Source organism: Helianthus annuus, chromosome 6 (assembly GCF_002127325.2).
Source record: "Helianthus annuus cultivar XRQ/B chromosome 6, HanXRQr2.0-SUNRISE, whole genome shotgun sequence".
Taxonomy (NCBI): domain Eukaryota; kingdom Viridiplantae; phylum Streptophyta; class Magnoliopsida; order Asterales; family Asteraceae; genus Helianthus; species Helianthus annuus.
Genome location: NC_035438.2, coordinates 129,009,128 through 129,025,800, shown reverse-complemented (window position 1 = coordinate 129,025,800; position 16,673 = coordinate 129,009,128). Strand labels below are relative to the sequence as shown.

The 16,673-nt window shown below is 34.3% G+C and overlaps 1 protein-coding gene across 1 annotated transcript; it reads left to right on the top strand.

The window, feature by feature from the left end:
• Nucleotides 1–366: 366 nt before the first annotated feature.
• Nucleotides 367–15,383, top strand: LOC110889558 (protein CHROMATIN REMODELING 20). The gene is made up of 26 exons (XM_022137112.2): nucleotides 367–731; nucleotides 2,501–2,668; nucleotides 2,814–2,876; nucleotides 3,276–3,371; nucleotides 3,468–3,560; nucleotides 3,665–3,855; nucleotides 4,232–4,463; nucleotides 4,593–4,703; nucleotides 5,156–5,239; nucleotides 5,338–5,754; nucleotides 5,848–6,146; nucleotides 6,490–6,577; nucleotides 6,694–6,915; nucleotides 7,272–7,391; nucleotides 7,521–7,687; nucleotides 8,674–8,815; nucleotides 9,129–9,278; nucleotides 9,400–9,455; nucleotides 9,544–9,844; nucleotides 10,827–10,944; nucleotides 11,211–11,263; nucleotides 11,354–11,577; nucleotides 11,691–11,894; nucleotides 11,976–12,054; nucleotides 12,990–13,246; nucleotides 14,641–15,383. Exons 2-26 carry the CDS (start codon nucleotides 2,546–2,548, stop codon nucleotides 15,053–15,055), a joined length of 4,305 nt encoding a protein of 1,434 aa, XP_021992804.1. The 5' UTR covers nucleotides 367–731; nucleotides 2,501–2,545; the 3' UTR covers nucleotides 15,056–15,383.
• Nucleotides 15,384–16,673: the final 1,290 nt, after the last annotated feature.

Here is a 16,673-nt window from a genome sequence, read left to right as displayed (position 1 = left end):
TTCTTATAAATTGTTTACCGTTCTATTTTTGAAATTGATCCTCAGGTCATTTCTTTTTGAAAACAAAAAAGACGGGAACAGAAGCAAGAAAATACAATGTTGAGGTTATAAAAACGTGTTTGTTAAGTATAATAAAGATGAAGATATACATAATTGTATATCTCTAAACAAAATAAATAAATAAATAACAAATAGTAATAACTGGTTCAATTTTTCAAATCCTAAACCGGCAAGCGTTACCCAAACCTATTTCAAACCAACCGACTTGCTTTGCTTTCAGAGTCCGTTACCACCCTACCCAAACCTATTTCAAACCAGACGACTTGCTTCGCTTTCGGAGTCCGTTACCACCCTACTATACCTAGAATTAAACCAAACAAAACCTAAACCTTCCTATAAATATAAAAAAAATCACAAATCCTTTAGTTATTGGAAACTAGAGGGACGATTTACTCATCCCCATCAAAAAACCTCTGAAACCCCTTATTCCCGATTTGTCCGATTCGTCAAAAGGGGTAAACCAAACCCCCACTCCCTCCAAATTGCAAAATCGAATAATATCACCGGAAAATTAGGGTTTCTGGAACATTCTCATTTCATTCTCTGCAATCTACACACACAAGCTCGAAGATCCGAGGTGCGATTGCTGATTTCACCGCTGCAACTGAGTTCATTCGTGCTCGGAAATCGACGGTTGCAAGAGCTTAAAAGGAATGATCGATTCTCGTTAGGTATTTTTTTTTTTTTAATTTTGTAACTGATAAGTGATATTTGTATGCTGTTGATTAGATTTTGTGTGTTGATATGTTTGTGATTCGTTGAGTACATTGCTATAAGGTAGATTGTTAGTTTAAATGGAGGTGGTCTTGAGGTTTAAATTAGGTTTAATGGCGGAGATTGTTGATATTGTTAACGAGATATGTTGAGATTTTGGTGTTTTTATGGGACTTTAACTGTTTAACAAACAATCTGTTATTACTATCTGAACATTGACGGTTCAGGCGCACATTTCGGCGAGATTCCTAGATACCGGAGAGTTTCCGGCCAAATTCTCTAAATTCCGACAAGATTCTAGCCAGCTTTCTAGTTTTATCTAAGGAAAACTACTTTTCTACATTAATACACTAATATTTTTAGAACTTTTGGTTCTAAATAGATGATATATAGTTTTATATAATAGATTTTGTTTATTTTATTTGAAGAATAGTATTCTTTTTCTAATACATAATATAGTTTAACTTTTTTTCATTATGCGCTTAATTTCAGGCCCACACTTTTTTTGCGCTTTACGGCCCCAAGCGAGGCCTATGCGCCTTTAGTGCGCTTAGCGCCTTTAATAACTATGATCTGTATGCTGTTGTTTTAGATTTAGTTTGTTGATGTGTTTGTGATTGATTGAGTACATTGCATTAAAGGTTTATTGTTGTTTCATATGGTGGTCATTTGGAGGTTTGAATTAGGTTTTAATGGAGGAGGTTGTTGATGTTGTTAACGAGATACGTTTAGATTTTGGTGTTTTTTTTGAGTAGTTAACGGTTTAACTATCGGTTTTTACTACTTGAACATTGACTGATGAAGAAGCTTGAAAGGAATGGTTGGTTTTCGTTAGGTATTGTTTGATTTTGTAGCTGTTGTGTTAAGTGATATATGTATGCTGTTGATCAGATTTTGTTTGTGATTGATTTGAGCACAATGCATTGAAGGTAGATTGTTGGTTTGATGGCGGTGGTTTTTAGGTTTAAATTAGGTTTTAATGGATGAGATTGTTGATGTTGAGAATTTGAGATTTGGTGTTTTTATGAGTATCTAACTGTTTAACCACCTGTTATTACTACTTGCTTTGCAAAATCAGTCCTGGTTATTTAGAATGTAGTCAAGTTTATTGGTGCAAGTGTGCAACAATGGATAACTCTTCTTGTGGTGTGCTGTGCTGTGCTGCATTGATGGAGATATAAATGATCTAAACTATATGATGGTAGGGAAGCCTATTGTGCTTGCCACTCTCATACATTGTCGTGGATGACATTCGTTGGCTTAAAGCGCATCGTCACACCACTTTGATGGGGCTCATGGCTCAGAACATGTCAGTTTTTCTGGCTGTTCTGTTGGAGCAATAATTGTTTAATGAGGACCCCCTTATGTTATGTTAGATATGGTACCCATTAAGCCTCCCAGTGATTTCAACTCTAAGCAACTGATAGCATTTAGCTGCCTTTTATATGATTGTTATATCTGTGGTAGCTTATTTAGGCTGTGCTTTTTAGTGGTCAAAGTTTTATCTACAAAACATTGAATTGGTAACTTTATGTGTTTGTGGGTGGGAGTGCATACTGTTCTGTTCTATATAGGTTTTTGATGATTGCACTTCACACAATTTGCTTTCGTATTACCCTGTACAGGGACTCATGATTTTCGTGTCTTAACTAAATGCTTGAATACTGTTGCATCTGATGTGGATATGATGTATAATCTTTTCATGTATGCTCTCTGATGGCTTTAGGTAAAGTTGCACGTCAAAAAAGTATAATTTTAACTTACATCAGTGATGGCTGCGGATAAGATTGAAGAGGAAGAAGATATTGGCAGTACGTCAGGTGATTCTTTTATCAATGACAGTGACAACGACGAACCCTCAATATCTGGTCAGGATGAGGAGATAAATCACGAGGCAAGTCGATGCTAACTTTGCATTTATTCACGAGTAAACATACTTGGATATATTCAGATTTCAGAGACACACCACATGTTCACATTATCAACCATGTATGTTGTGATTGTCAAATTTGAGCTTGTATGGTTTCATTTTTTTGCAGCTACCTCTCACCGATGAAGACATTGAAGGTCTAATTGCTGAGCTCTTGACAGTTGAGAGCAAGGTATATATCTTTGAGTGTTTTTAGAGCTGGAAACTTCGTTCTATATACTTATGTATGGGTCAATTTAGGTTATTATAAATCTCAAATGAGTCAAGAAAACATAGGTTCAGCAGTCAGCTAAAAGGGAACATGTTTAAATTTGAAAATCACAAGTCTTTTCTTAATGCATATCTTTAATCACTTTATTTAAAGATTAGCTATTAGTATGGTTGGTGTGACAATATTATTATTGTGATCATCCTGACCAATATGTTCCGGTCGACCCAACCCGATTCACACAAGAAAACAATCCATTTTGACATGTTACTGAATCCCTCGTTTTGCCATCTCTCTCTGTGTTATTGTTTGAAGTTGCTTTTTTAACCCTGATTGATGTTACAATTTCCCATTGCAATCTAGGCTGCAGAGGCCCAAGAAGCACTTGAAGACGAGTCACTAGCGAAAGTCGAAGTTGAAGTGCGGGAAGAGTTGGCACAGACTCTTGAGGGGGAAGCTGTTAGTTATATGCCTTTGGAATAAATCAAATTTGAACTTTCATACTAGTTTAATTATAACTAAAGACAAATTAAATCACCATTTTTTGTTATCTAGCTTGACAATGCTGTTGCTGATGAGATGTTAGCGCTCAGAGATAAATGGGAAGATGAGCTTGACGACCTTGAAACCGAGAGTGCTCACTTGTTGGTCTGCTGTCTGCTTTTATTATCAATTTTGATTTGATGAATATGAAGATTAGAAGTTACGGTTTTATTATGCTTTTTGATTCTTACTGTCTGCTTCTTGTGCAGGAGCAACTTGATGGTGCAGGAATAGAACTCCCAAGTCTTTATAAGTGGATAGAAAGTCAGGCCCCAAATGGATGTTGTACAGAGGCATGGAAAAATAGGACTCACTGGGTTGGGTCTCAGGCCACTGGTGATGCTACTGAATCAATTGCAGATGCTGAGAAGTATCTGCAGACTCACAGGCCTGTCCGAAGGTAACTTATATCACTACTAATTAGAGGTGGCATATTGGGTTACAGGTCAACCGGGTAATTTTTCGGTGTGCAAATTGTTGAGTTAAAACACTTAGTGAAAAGTAATCATTTTTTGTATCTGTTTTGGTAATATTTAAATGTTTGTGATAACATAATTTTGTAGGCTTTATGCACTGAAAGTTCACTTTGGGCGACTTTTGACCCATTTTTTTCAAGCTTCTTTTTTTGATCTTATGCGTTTGACCTGTTAGTGGTTAAAACATAAACTGGATTAATCCGTTCAAGTAAATGTAAATGAATTAAAATTATTACTTCTAATGCTATAAATTTATAGGAGTTGTGAAGGTAGAATTTTATGCATTACTTTTCATGACAGACATCGTGGTAAACTTTTGGAGGAAGGTGCGAGTGGGTTTCTGGGGAAACGTCTTGCTCCTGATGAAGATAAAGAAACCAATTGTGAGGTGGATTGGTCCTCTTTCAACGAATTGTGCTCTTCGTCAACCAATAAGACCTCATTTGGAAGCAAAGACTGGGCTTCTGTATACTTGGCCAGTACGCCTCAACAAGCTGCACAGCTGGGACTCAACTTTCCTGGTGCAGATGAGGTACAGTAAACTACACTTTGGTCAACTTTTGACTTGTTTGACCCATTTGAACCTGTTGTTTGAGCTACCATGGCCATCGTTAATGCATTTGGTTTGATCATTCGTGTTATTGTTTGTTACTTTGAATAGGTTGAGGAGATTGATGACGTTGAAGGCGATTCGAATGATCCATTTGTTGCTGATGCTATCGTGACAGAGAGAGAACTATATCAGGCTGATGATCATAAGAAGTTAAAAAAGGTAAATAAGGATTGTAAGATATTGTTCTCTAATAATTATATCCAGCTCTTTATATCACATTTGTATATTTGTAGATATTATAAATATACTGGGGATATTAGCTCAAAGTTTTGCTATTCATCAGTTTAGTTTAGTATGCTATGAGCCACGAATACCTTTAAAGATCAATCCATGTGTTAGATTGCAGTATTTATATGCACTAGATGCTCTCTATAGTTATTGTGCTTATTTTAAAGAAATCATTTCATGCATCATTGCATCATGAGGTATGTTAATTTGGACAGATAGTATTCTACTAATTTCCTTATGAAAGCTATATGTAATGATTCTTAACAAGGGAAATACAACCAAATTCTGTTTCTCAACTTTCTCTATGAAGAATAGTTTTCATAGTTTAGTGCAGTCATAATATCATATTCTATAACAAGAATTAAATCTGTTTCCGTTGACAGGTTAAAGAAGAAGATGATGTAAATCATGACCGTAAGCTTTTATATCGTTTGAACCAAAAGAGACGGAGAAGGAAGTTAAAGCAGGTGTGTTTCTTCCCACATCTTCTATGCTTACTTTGCTTTTATACATGGTGGAAAAATAACTATATAAGTTCGTTTCATTGTTTTTGAAATATGATCAGGAGAGTACAAGGGAAGTTGCGGAATACGATGTGAGTAGTGATATTGCATGCGAAACATCGAATACAGACGATAAGACATCAAGTGATCCTGAAATGAAAAATAAAAAGAGTAATGGTCTTTCTGGGTCTAAACGGCCATTTGACGGTGTGGAACTATCAGATAGTAAGAAGGGTAGGAATGCAAATGCTGACAGTTCTGATGTCAAGCCTGTTGCGGTGCATGGATCTGTTTCTTCATCCAGTGATAGTGAAGATCCTGATCAATCTGATAAAGAAGAAAATGGGGATGCCATCACTGATGAATTCCAGTGCACTGCTTGTGATAAAGTTGCTAATGATGTGTATACACATCCACTGATGAAAGTGATTGTTTGCAGAAACTGCAAGTACCGTTTACAAGTCAAACTGAAAGAAGTGGTATTCATTTGTAGTTATGATGTTTCATATTAATACATGTGTTTTTGGTAATTATGAATTTATGGTATTTTTATGCATTTGTAACTATGGCAGGATGCGGATTGTGCGGAGTGTTTCTGTGGATGGTGTGGCAGAAGCGGGGACTTGTTAAGTTGTAGGTCTTGTAAAAACTTGTTTTGTACTTCGTGTATAAAGAAGAATCTTGGGGAAGAATGTTTGTTAAAAGCACGGGATCCGGGTTGGCAGTGCTGTTATTGCTCCCCAAGTATCCTGCAGCCGTTGACTTTACAGTTAGAAAAGGCTTTTACATCTAGAAGTGAATCATCTTCAAGTTCAGATAGTGATTCAGATGACTCTGATGACTCACATGACGGTTTTAAGGTTCCGATAAGGTATTTGATTTTTTTTTATGTTGACTTTACAGTTAGAAAAGACCTTTGACCTGTTTTTTACGCTTTTTCTTATAAGCCATTGCCTTTTCTATTTTTTTGGCTTATTTGACCCGTAAGAGAAAGCATAACCCGAATCAATTGGTCATAAGTGAGTTGAATTTGTCACATCTAATAAACAATGATATCGTATATCTACAACCAGGTAAATGCTATATATGTTGAATGGCATGTTAGTGTTATCTACGTGTGCAGACTGTGTTACCATTTGCCGAATTGCTGTTATTGTATATTAAGTAAATATTCGCTGGGTTGAATTTCTAATTTCCATTTTGTCTTACGTCAGCAAGAGGAGACGAAAGAAGAAAATTCGCAGAATTCTTGATGATGCTGAATTAGGAGAAGATACTAAAAGAAAAATTGCAATTGAAAAGGTTTTTTCTGTTTTTTTTTTTAAATTCTTTTTGTTAACCTTTCATGTAGGAATGTCAAGTCATTTTATTTTTAACTGATTTAGTTTCATTTAATTTATTAATTGGTCTAATTGTAGGAACGCCAAGAGCGACTTAAATCACTGGAAGCTGAGCGCCTGAAGTCACTAAATTCAATGAAGACAAATTATGCAAATTTTAGGGCAAATGTATCCGAGGGTGCAACCCTTGATATGTTAGGTGATGCACAAACAGGCTATATTGTAAATGTTGTCAGGGAGGAAAACGAGGAGGCTGTGAGGCTTCCACAAAGTATTTCGACGAAATTGAAATCTCATCAGGTTTGACTCTTTTTTTAGTTATCAAGGGATGTTTGGATTTCGAACTGATTATAGCAACTTAGAAGCTGTAATTTATTTTTTTATAACGTTTGGATAAATAATTTCTGCTTCTTGTTATCAGATTATCTAAAAGTCAATTAATTAGGTGCATATCTACTTTAGCTGTGATTCATAGATGCTGGTCTTATTTGTTCGTTCTGTATGGTTATTATTAGACAAAGTATTATAGTATAGGGACTAGATGTGTAATATGGTGTTTAATATAAACACCCACCTCATGTAACCCTAATTGACTGTTGTTTATAGACGGACTATAGCTTCTGTTGCTTACATTATTTATTTATCTTATTCTGCAGGTTGCAGGTATAAGATTTATGTGGGAAAATATCATACAGTCGATCACCAAAGTTAGGTCAGGAGATAAGGGACTCGGATGCATTCTTGCACATACCATGGGTCTAGGTAAAACATTGCAGGTATCATGATAATCTGATAAGTAGCCTCTTATGTCTTTGAGTTCCTTAAATATTTCTGATAAACATAAAGAAAAGTGGGGTGAAATTGGTAGTTCTTTTGAAGTAACTATTTAGTTTTTTCTTCTTCAGGTTATAGCTTTTCTATATGCTGCTATGAGAAGTGTGGACATAGGATTAAGAGCTGCCATGATTGTGACACCCGTAAATGTTTTGCACAATTGGAGGCATGAGTTTACGAAATGGAGACCTACGGAATTTAAGCCTCTTCGCGTCTACATGCTTGAAGATGTCCCAAGGTTTTTAATATTGTCATTTTTTACTTTTTTATTTATGCATTTTAATAATATCGCCATTCGCTTTACGTCCATCATTTCTTTAGTCATCTTTTGCTATTTGATTATACCATGGTGTTATTTTAATGATTGTTTTCTATGAAACATCTGAATGTAAAAATGCCATATTAATCCTCTAAGCCTTACTAAAAAGTGTTTTTATTAGGGCTGCAAACGAACAGAACGAACACAAACAAGACCTTGTTCATTTTTTGTTTGTTAAGGAAATATATGTGTTCACAAACTGGTCATGAACACTTACTGAACGAGATTTTCTGTTCGTGTTCGTTAAGGAAATGAACGTGTTTGTGTTCGTTTGATAATTTTAGGTAACGAACGTTCATAAACGCAAACGGAAACAAACTAATGTTCATAAACACAAATGAAAACAAACAAACATAAACAAGCGTTCATGAATATAATTATATAATACACTGATACTTATTAAATATTTTATTTGTCAGGATTTTGAAGTATTTAAATAAAATAAAACAAATTAAAAACACTATTGAACTATCAAACACAAATAACATGTTACCGAACGATCACGAACATAAGTGAACGAACACAGCCTCTGTTCATGTTCGTTCATTTAACGAAGCAAACGCAGTTTCTTGTTCATGTCTGTTCATTTATTAACTGAACGAACACAAGTGAACTTCCCGTCGAACGGTTCCTGAACTATTCGTTGAACATTCAGTTCATTTGCAGCTTTTTTTAATAACATTCAGGGATATTTTGGAAAACATTACCACACCAAAGGGTTGTGAAGCTAACGGAGAGGCACAAATTGCATCTAATGTAGAGTTATGTCGTTTTTACCAAGGGTCCAATGAAATTAAGTTGTAACAACACATTTAAAAAAACCAACTTACCCAGTAAAAACACTGAAATTTGTAACCATTTTACTTGCTCATGTTCATGACTTTTTTTTTAACTGACATTTGTAGGGATAGAAGACTTGAGTTGCTAATGAAGTGGAGAGCAAAGGGGGGTGTTTTCTTGATTGGTTATACTAATTTCCGTAATTTGTCTCTTGGAAAACATGTTAAGGATCGCCAAATGGCTAAGGAATTTTGTAGGGTTCTTCAGGTAATCCCAATGGATACATCAGTTATTACTACTATTTCAGCGTTTTGATTTGAGTTTTAGAACTAGTTATCTGATTATACTGACTTCTTTTGTTTAATGTTTGAATAAACATATTATATGTATCAACATTGGACCACATCTTAACGATTGATAGTATATTATATGTATCATTATTACAATACGCATATCCTTTTTTCAGTAATAAAGTTTAAGTTATAGAATTAAAATATGTTAAATTCTACTAAAAGGTATCCTTGTTTCTTTACGCTACTTTAGCTTGTATTCTGACAAATATTACATATAAATATCACAGGATGGGCCTGACATACTTGTTTGTGATGAGGCCCACATGATTAAGAACACGAGGGCTGATACAACCCAGGCTTTAAAGCTAGTCAAATGCCAGCGACGGATTGCGTTAACAGGCTCACCTCTTCAGAATAATCTCATGGAATATTATTGTGTAAGTAATTACCACAGTTTTCTTGTTTATTAAATATTACAAAAAAGTTGCAAGCGCAAAGTGCTCCAAATGTCTTGTCATCGTGATTCATTTTTTTTTTTTTTTTTTTTTTTTTTAACAGATGGTTGATTTTGTGAGGGAAGGATTTCTCGGCAGCAGTCAAGAGTTTAGAAACCGGTAAGGCTTTCTTAACTTTTATTAGTGATACAGGTGGCAACGTTAATTCATTTACTCAAAAATGGCAACTTTAATTCATGTTTTGCAGCTTTCAAAACCCTATTGAGAATGGGCAGCATACTAATTCTACATCAGATGACGTGAAAATTATGAACCAGAGATCTCACATCCTCTATGAACAACTAAAAGGATTTGTGCAACGGATGGACATGAATGTTGTGAAGAAGGATCTACCCCCAAAAACTGTTTTTGTAATCGCCGTGAAACTTTCTTCCGTGCAAAGGGTACTATACAAACGATTCCTTGATGTACATGGGCTCACCCAAGAGAAGGCTTCTAATGAAAAGACCAGGAAGAGTTTTTTTGCCAGTTACCAAGCATTGGCTCAGGTACACACTGTTTCTGTTACCAATAACTGTAGGGGTGACCTGTTTGTTTTTCAGTGGGTTGAGTGGGTTATGTTTGATCTCCTAATGGGTCAAACAGGTGATGATAGAACAATTAGCTTCAAAGGGAATAGCTGCTAAAGTTGCTTAAACTGTATAAATGTATATGTAATGCAAAAACCTTTCTGAATCATTTTATTCATTAAATTAAATCATTACTGATAATATATATATATATATATATATTTGTAATTATATTTGACACTATTTATTCTTAAAAAAATTACATGAATTCTGGACAAGTTGTAGGTCAGTTTAACCCAACTAGTAAATTGTTATTTGACAAAATGCATAGAATAACAACACAATTCAGTCTAGTTTCTCACCTGGGTTGTGAGCTAAATTATTATTATTAATTACCTTAAAAAAGCAACCCGCGTCTATTTTATATTTTATTTTAGCCTTTTAGGACAAAAGCAAATAGGAATGCCTTTACTCAGTTACCTTATTCTGAGTTCACATTACATTATGCAAGGATGCTATACAGAACATGTGAGCCCATTTAAAAAATGTTTTTTTTTTCAATATTTTTTACAATCAGTGTATAGCATCTGTGTTTGTAGAAGTATATAAAGCATGAATTTTTTATTAGTTTTAATTTATACAGGAATTTCGTCTTTTTAGTGAAAAATTATAGCTATGCTAGATGGTATTTTTTTTTCTTTCGTTATTTCTTAGTTATACTTGTCAACTGTCACTACCCACCACTAACCGCCACCATTACAGTACTATAAAAACATTATTTAAGCATAGCCTACTTTCAACATTTTTATTGGTCATCTGTTTTGTCATGTATGGTTTAAAGTTTTTATGCAGTTTTCTTTTCATTTTTATTGGTCATCTGTTTTGTCATGCATGCTATTTTTCTCCGTGATCGTATGATTCTTTTATAAGAAACAGTTATAATATGAGTTACACTCGTTAGATATGGAATCATCCTGGAATATTGCAATTGCTGAAAGACAAAGACTTAAGCAAACGTGAGAATTTTATTGAAGACAGTACAAGTGATGATAATTTGGATTATACTATGGCCAATGGAGGTAAAGCTTCCATTCCTTGCTATGATGAGATTTTCGTTGTTTTGAAACTTTGAAGTATTACAATGTCCAATACTCACAAGTCACAAGTTGACTTTTGCGGTCAACACTTCACAATCCGAAATTGGTTTAACAATATTTTGACTTGTGGGATATAAAATTAGTCTATTCATTGAAAAAATAGTCTTGGATTTAGAATTTTTACGTATTATTTTTTAGTTTATTTTCTGCATTGGTTTACAAATATATTTTCATGCTTTTTCTCTCAGATAAGTCGAAGAACAGAAGTGAGAAAAAGAACGTCAGTGGTTTTTTTAAGGAGGTATTTATGTTTTATGTATGATATAATACCCATCTGTGGTTGAATACAATGTATTACTTTTTGTTAATGCTATCATGTTACGTTTTGCAGCATTGGTGGGACGATCTTGTTAAGGAGAACGGTTATGAGGCTGAAAATAGTGGTAAAATGGTTTTGCTGCTTGATATTCTAGCCCTGTGCTCTGATGCTGGCGATAAGGCACTTGTTTTCAGCCAAAGTTTACCCACACTTGATCTCATTGAACACCATATTTCCAAACTACCCCGCAATGGGAAAAGCCGAAAAAGTTGGAAAAAGGGGAAAGACTGGTACAGGTGTGTTCATATCATTGGATGCCAATGACATAATAGTATAATAGTCTTTTCTTTCAAAGTTTCATTGATAATGATCTGTTTATTTTCTTTCTTCTTGTATTGTGTATTATCAGGCTAGATGGACGAACGGAGGGCTCAGAGAGACAAAAACTGGTTGAGAAGTTCAATGATCCTTCAAATAAAAGGGTCAAATGCACTTTAATATCAACCAGAGCTGGATCTCTTGGTATCAACCTATATGCTGCTAATCGTGTTATTATTGTTGATGGGTCTTGGAACCCAACATACGATCTTCAGGCTATTTATCGGGCTTGGAGGTATAACACAATCAAAATCTACTTTTAATTTAGAAACATTTCGTGTTTTCTAAAAAAGTTATCTGTCTTCGTCAATTGCAGATATGGACAAACAAAACCTGTCTTTGCATATCGTTTAATGGCACATGGCACCATGGAAGAGAAGATTTATAAGCGTCAGGTAAATTCTATCTTTGTAGAGTTGGCAATATCAACCCATACATATGAGTATACTATGGGTCGTTTTAGGTTATGCTGTATCATTAACGGGCCAAATAGGTAAATAACAGTTAGCTTAAAGGGCGAAATTTGCTTAAAGTGTATTTCAAATACATCAAACAGCCTATAAATTTAGGGCTGCGAACGAACCAAACGATCGGTCGTTAAGAAAATAAATGTGTTCACGAACTGTTCATGAACACTTACCGAACGAGGTTTTATGTTCGTGTTCGTTCATTAAGGACATGAATGTGTTCGTTTGTGTCCGTTCATTAATTTTAGGTAACGAACACTAACGAATGCAAACGAATGTTCACGAGCACAAAGCAACACAAACATATATTAAATTTTGAAGGTACATAAATATGATTATGTAATGTAATATACAAAGTAGTACACAATACACTAATACTTACTAAACATTTAATTAGTGAGAATTTTGAAGTATTTAAATAAAATATAAAAATAAGAAACCCTAGTGAACTATCAAACACGTTTCCAAACGTTCACGAACATAAATGAACGAATGTGACCTCTGTTCATGTTCGTTCATTTAACTACACAAGCGAAGTTTATAGTTAGTGTTAGTTCATATATTAAACAAACGAACTTCCCACCTAATGGTTCACGAACTGTTCGCTGAACATTCGGTCGTTTGCAAATTGCAACCCTAAGCCTATTCATATCAATAAAAGTTCTGATTTTATTGAAGTAGTTTAATCCATTTCATTACCTTATTTAGTTTGCTAATTACTTATAAAGAATTTTCCAAACACGTTTCTGGTTAAAAACCAACCTGTTTGAACTTCAAAAAAACCATCAACACGTTTTTGGTTAAACAACAACCCTTTTCAACCTTAAGAAAAACATAGATATTGAATGTGACGATTTGAACAGGTTACTAAAGAGAGTCTATCAGCAAGGGTTGTTGATAGACAACAAGTACACCGGACGATATCTAAAGAAGAGATGTTGCATCTCTTTGCCTTTGGTGATGACGAAAACATAAATACTTCTTCTAAGATGGACCAAGTGAGTAGCAATTCAACACCTGAACAAAGTACCAGTGAAGTTAAACAAAAAAATCCTCTTCCTCATGCAACCGTTTCTTCTGACAAGTTCATGGAAGTATTACTCAAAAAACATCATCCCAGGTAAATGATATGATCTTACGTAATATTTAGTAGGCAAATTGGATTTTAATAATCCGAACTGGCTCTTTTTGACCGATAATAGTCCTAACTCAGTTAATTACCCACAACAAACTGAACTCTTCCATTTTGTTTGTAACATAGTCCGCCGTGAAAAAAACATAACAGAGTTAAGTTTTTTTTTTCCAAATTACAAACCGATGTTTTTCGGGCTTTTGATCAGAACGGGGATAGGAGGATACGAGTCTATTGATGTAAAACTTACATCGAAATAGTGCTCTAAACGACGAAAACGGTGCTTCAGTTTGGATGTTTGAACTTCTAACTAACAAAAATCAAGTCGTTTAGAGCACTGTTTCGAGGTAAGTTTACATCAATCGAATCGTATCCTTGTTTTGATCAAAACATTGGTTTGTAATTTGGAAAAGAACTTAACTCCGTTATCGTGGGTAATTAACTGAGTGGGGATTATTATCGGCCAAAAAGAGCCAGTTCGGATTATTAAAATCCAATTTGCCTATTTAGTATGAAGGATTACTTATCTGTTTTTACTGTGTTTTAATTTGTTCCTAGCGTGTTGCATGTGGCAAAATGGGAGTTTTTAGTCAAATGGGTGGTTTTAAATATTTGTTATATTAATTTTTTCATTAACTTAAAATAATTCTCTTTATTTTTACTTATCTTTTTCAAGCACAACTCATCACATTATTTTTGTATTTCTTACCAACTCGGTATATTTTTTTCAATCAAACCGTCATACCTCTTTTTAATTTTTTTAACCAACCGATTATACATCGTTATTTTTATTTCGATTTTTACCTTCAATGGGATGGTTGAAACAAATAAAATAGATGTACAATGGATTGATTTAAAAAAGAAAAAATAAAAAGGAGTATAATGGGGTGCTTAAAAAGGGTGAGTTGATTGAAAAAAATAAAAAAATAATAAAGAGAAGTATGATAAGTTGAAAACACCAGTTTGGTAATCTTTTTTTAAACCACATCCATATTGTATATAATATATTCTATCGCCTATTTAGTAAAAAACTCGCAAAACGTGCGGGTTTGTAACGGTTTTGGTCAAAACTGGTATTTTAAGGTTATTGAATTTTATAATGAGTAATTATCAATAAATATTTTTCTAGGGATAATTAAAAAAATTGTCCCTGTGGTTATCTCAAGTTATGGATCAAGTTCAAAAGGTTTCAACTGCACCTTTTCAGTCCATACTAGTTTCAATTGTTCGGTATATTTTGTACAACAAATCATTTTCTTCAACCTCCATTTCTTCTTGATTCTTTAATTCTTTTAGTTTTTAACGGCTTATTTATAGAAATTCAAGAACACATCTTATATATTTGATAAATTTCTAGATAAACAACAAAACCTTGCTTTCAGGTGGATTGCTAATTATCACGAGCACGAGTCTCTCCTACAAGAAAACGAAGATGAAAAACTATCAAAGGAGGAACAAGATATGGCTTGGGAAGTGTACCGTCGTACTCTAGAGTGGGAAGAAGTACAGAGGAACCCAGCCGATGGACCTGGACCTGGACCTGGACCCGCACCACCACCCTTCCCAAAACCAACCATCAATGGAGCCTCAGAACCCAAAGCAACCATTCAACATGAACCCACAGCCAAGAAACCTCCTGTGGTCACCCGAGTGTGTTCAAGGAACCGTTTTGTGCTTCGCAAATGCACAAATTTAGCCCATATGCTAACTCTAAGGAGTCAAGGTGTGAAAATAGGCTGCACCACCATTTGTGGTGAATGTGGCCAGGAAGTTGGCTGGAATGGTCTTAATAAGTGAGAGAATTGGCGTCGGCATACCTATTAAGGAACACAAGTCCCAAGTTTTGGTCATACATTGGATATGAAGTTGGTTTTGGGCGCCTATTAATGAAGTTGACAAAGTGTATATCATTTATGCTATATACTTATTTGTTGTAACGAGATTTGTCCCATTTTGGGATTGTTACGATAACCTTTTGACCAACGCTGCTAGGCTTGTAGAATTTTGAAGCGTTGGTCTTATAGTTGCATAGTTTTTGGAGTGTGCTTTAGAAGCATGAGAACATTTGCTGTTTCGGCACTTGATTTATGATATTCAAAGTTCTGCTGAACGCTTTAATGTTTTACCCTAGTCTTGGTTCTTTTTTAAAGTTGCACAACGTAATTTAGTGCCTGGGACATAGTGGTAATCAAAACACCTGATAACCAAATCATAACAGAAATAACCAACTGGAATAGGTAGGGCTGTAATCGAACCGAACGAACACGAACAAGACCATGTTCGTGTTCGTTCGTTAAGGAAATTAACATGTTCGTGAACTGTTCATGATTGCATACCGAACATAAATCGTGTTCGTTTGTTAAGGAAATTCAGTTGTTCGCGAACAGTGGTCTCGAACGCAAACGAATAATAACGAACATAAACAAACATTTAACTTGAAAATAAAAAATAAAAACATTGTTAACCTTAAACATTGGGCATAAGTAGTTGAATACAATCATCAAATGATAAATCAAAACAGAAAAAGTCTACTACAACAACCAAACGATGAATCAAGTTTAACTAACTTAGACACAATTATCCAGAATTACTTGGACATAATTATTCAATGTTAACTAACGTAGACATAACTATCCAAAAAACTGTTTGAATGTCCAAATTTTAGCTAAAGTGTTTATTATTTATTATTTATTAACTTTTTAATATAATCAAACAGACACGAACAAACGTAACCAAACGAATGTAACCAAAAATATTACCGAACGTTCATGAAAGCAGTCGAACGAGCGAGACCTTCATTCGTGTTCGTCGCTAAGCTAACCGAACGAAATTTTTTGTTTGTGCTCGTCCGTTAAGCTAATCGAACGAACATACAGAACTTTCCACCGAACAGTTACGAACTGTTCGTTAAACGTTCGATTCGTTTACAGCTAGGCAAACAAATCAAGAACGGATGTCTGGTAATAATGTTTTTGATAACCTATTTTATTAGTTTAATACTAAACCAACAATAATTTTTAACATTTTATATTTTTATTTCTTATAATTTTATGCTAAAATGTTTTGTTATAACTTTTAATAATAATGCAAATTGCTAAATGCTAATACATTGTTTAATTAATTTCTTTTAAACCGTATATTAACTTACTCTTAAAAATACTCCGTTGGAACCTGACCTGAACCCTCATCATTTGGGAGGGACTACGCTTGAACAAACACCTTAGATCTATTGGACAACAAGCCTTTTGCTATTTAATTGAACTAAGGGACGTAAACGAGCCCAATTACTCGAAATCGGCTCGAAAAAAAAACTTAAAACAAGCTGAGTTTAAATGAGCTCAAGCTTGAGCCTATTAATTATAATTATTATTTAATTATTTTATATCTATATTTTTTAATAATTATTATTTATAAA

Coding starts and splice junctions, on each gene's coding strand:
- LOC110889558 (XM_022137112.2), top strand. CDS start 2,546: ATGGCTGCGGATAAGATTGAAGAGGAAGAAGATATTGGCAGTACGTCA. Junction 9,456..9,543: donor AGTCAAGAGTTTAGAAACCG/GTAAGGCTTTCT, acceptor CATGTTTTGCAG/CTTTCAAAACCCTATTGAGA. Junction 13,247..14,640: donor CTCAAAAAACATCATCCCAG/GTAAATGATATG, acceptor CCTTGCTTTCAG/GTGGATTGCTAATTATCACG.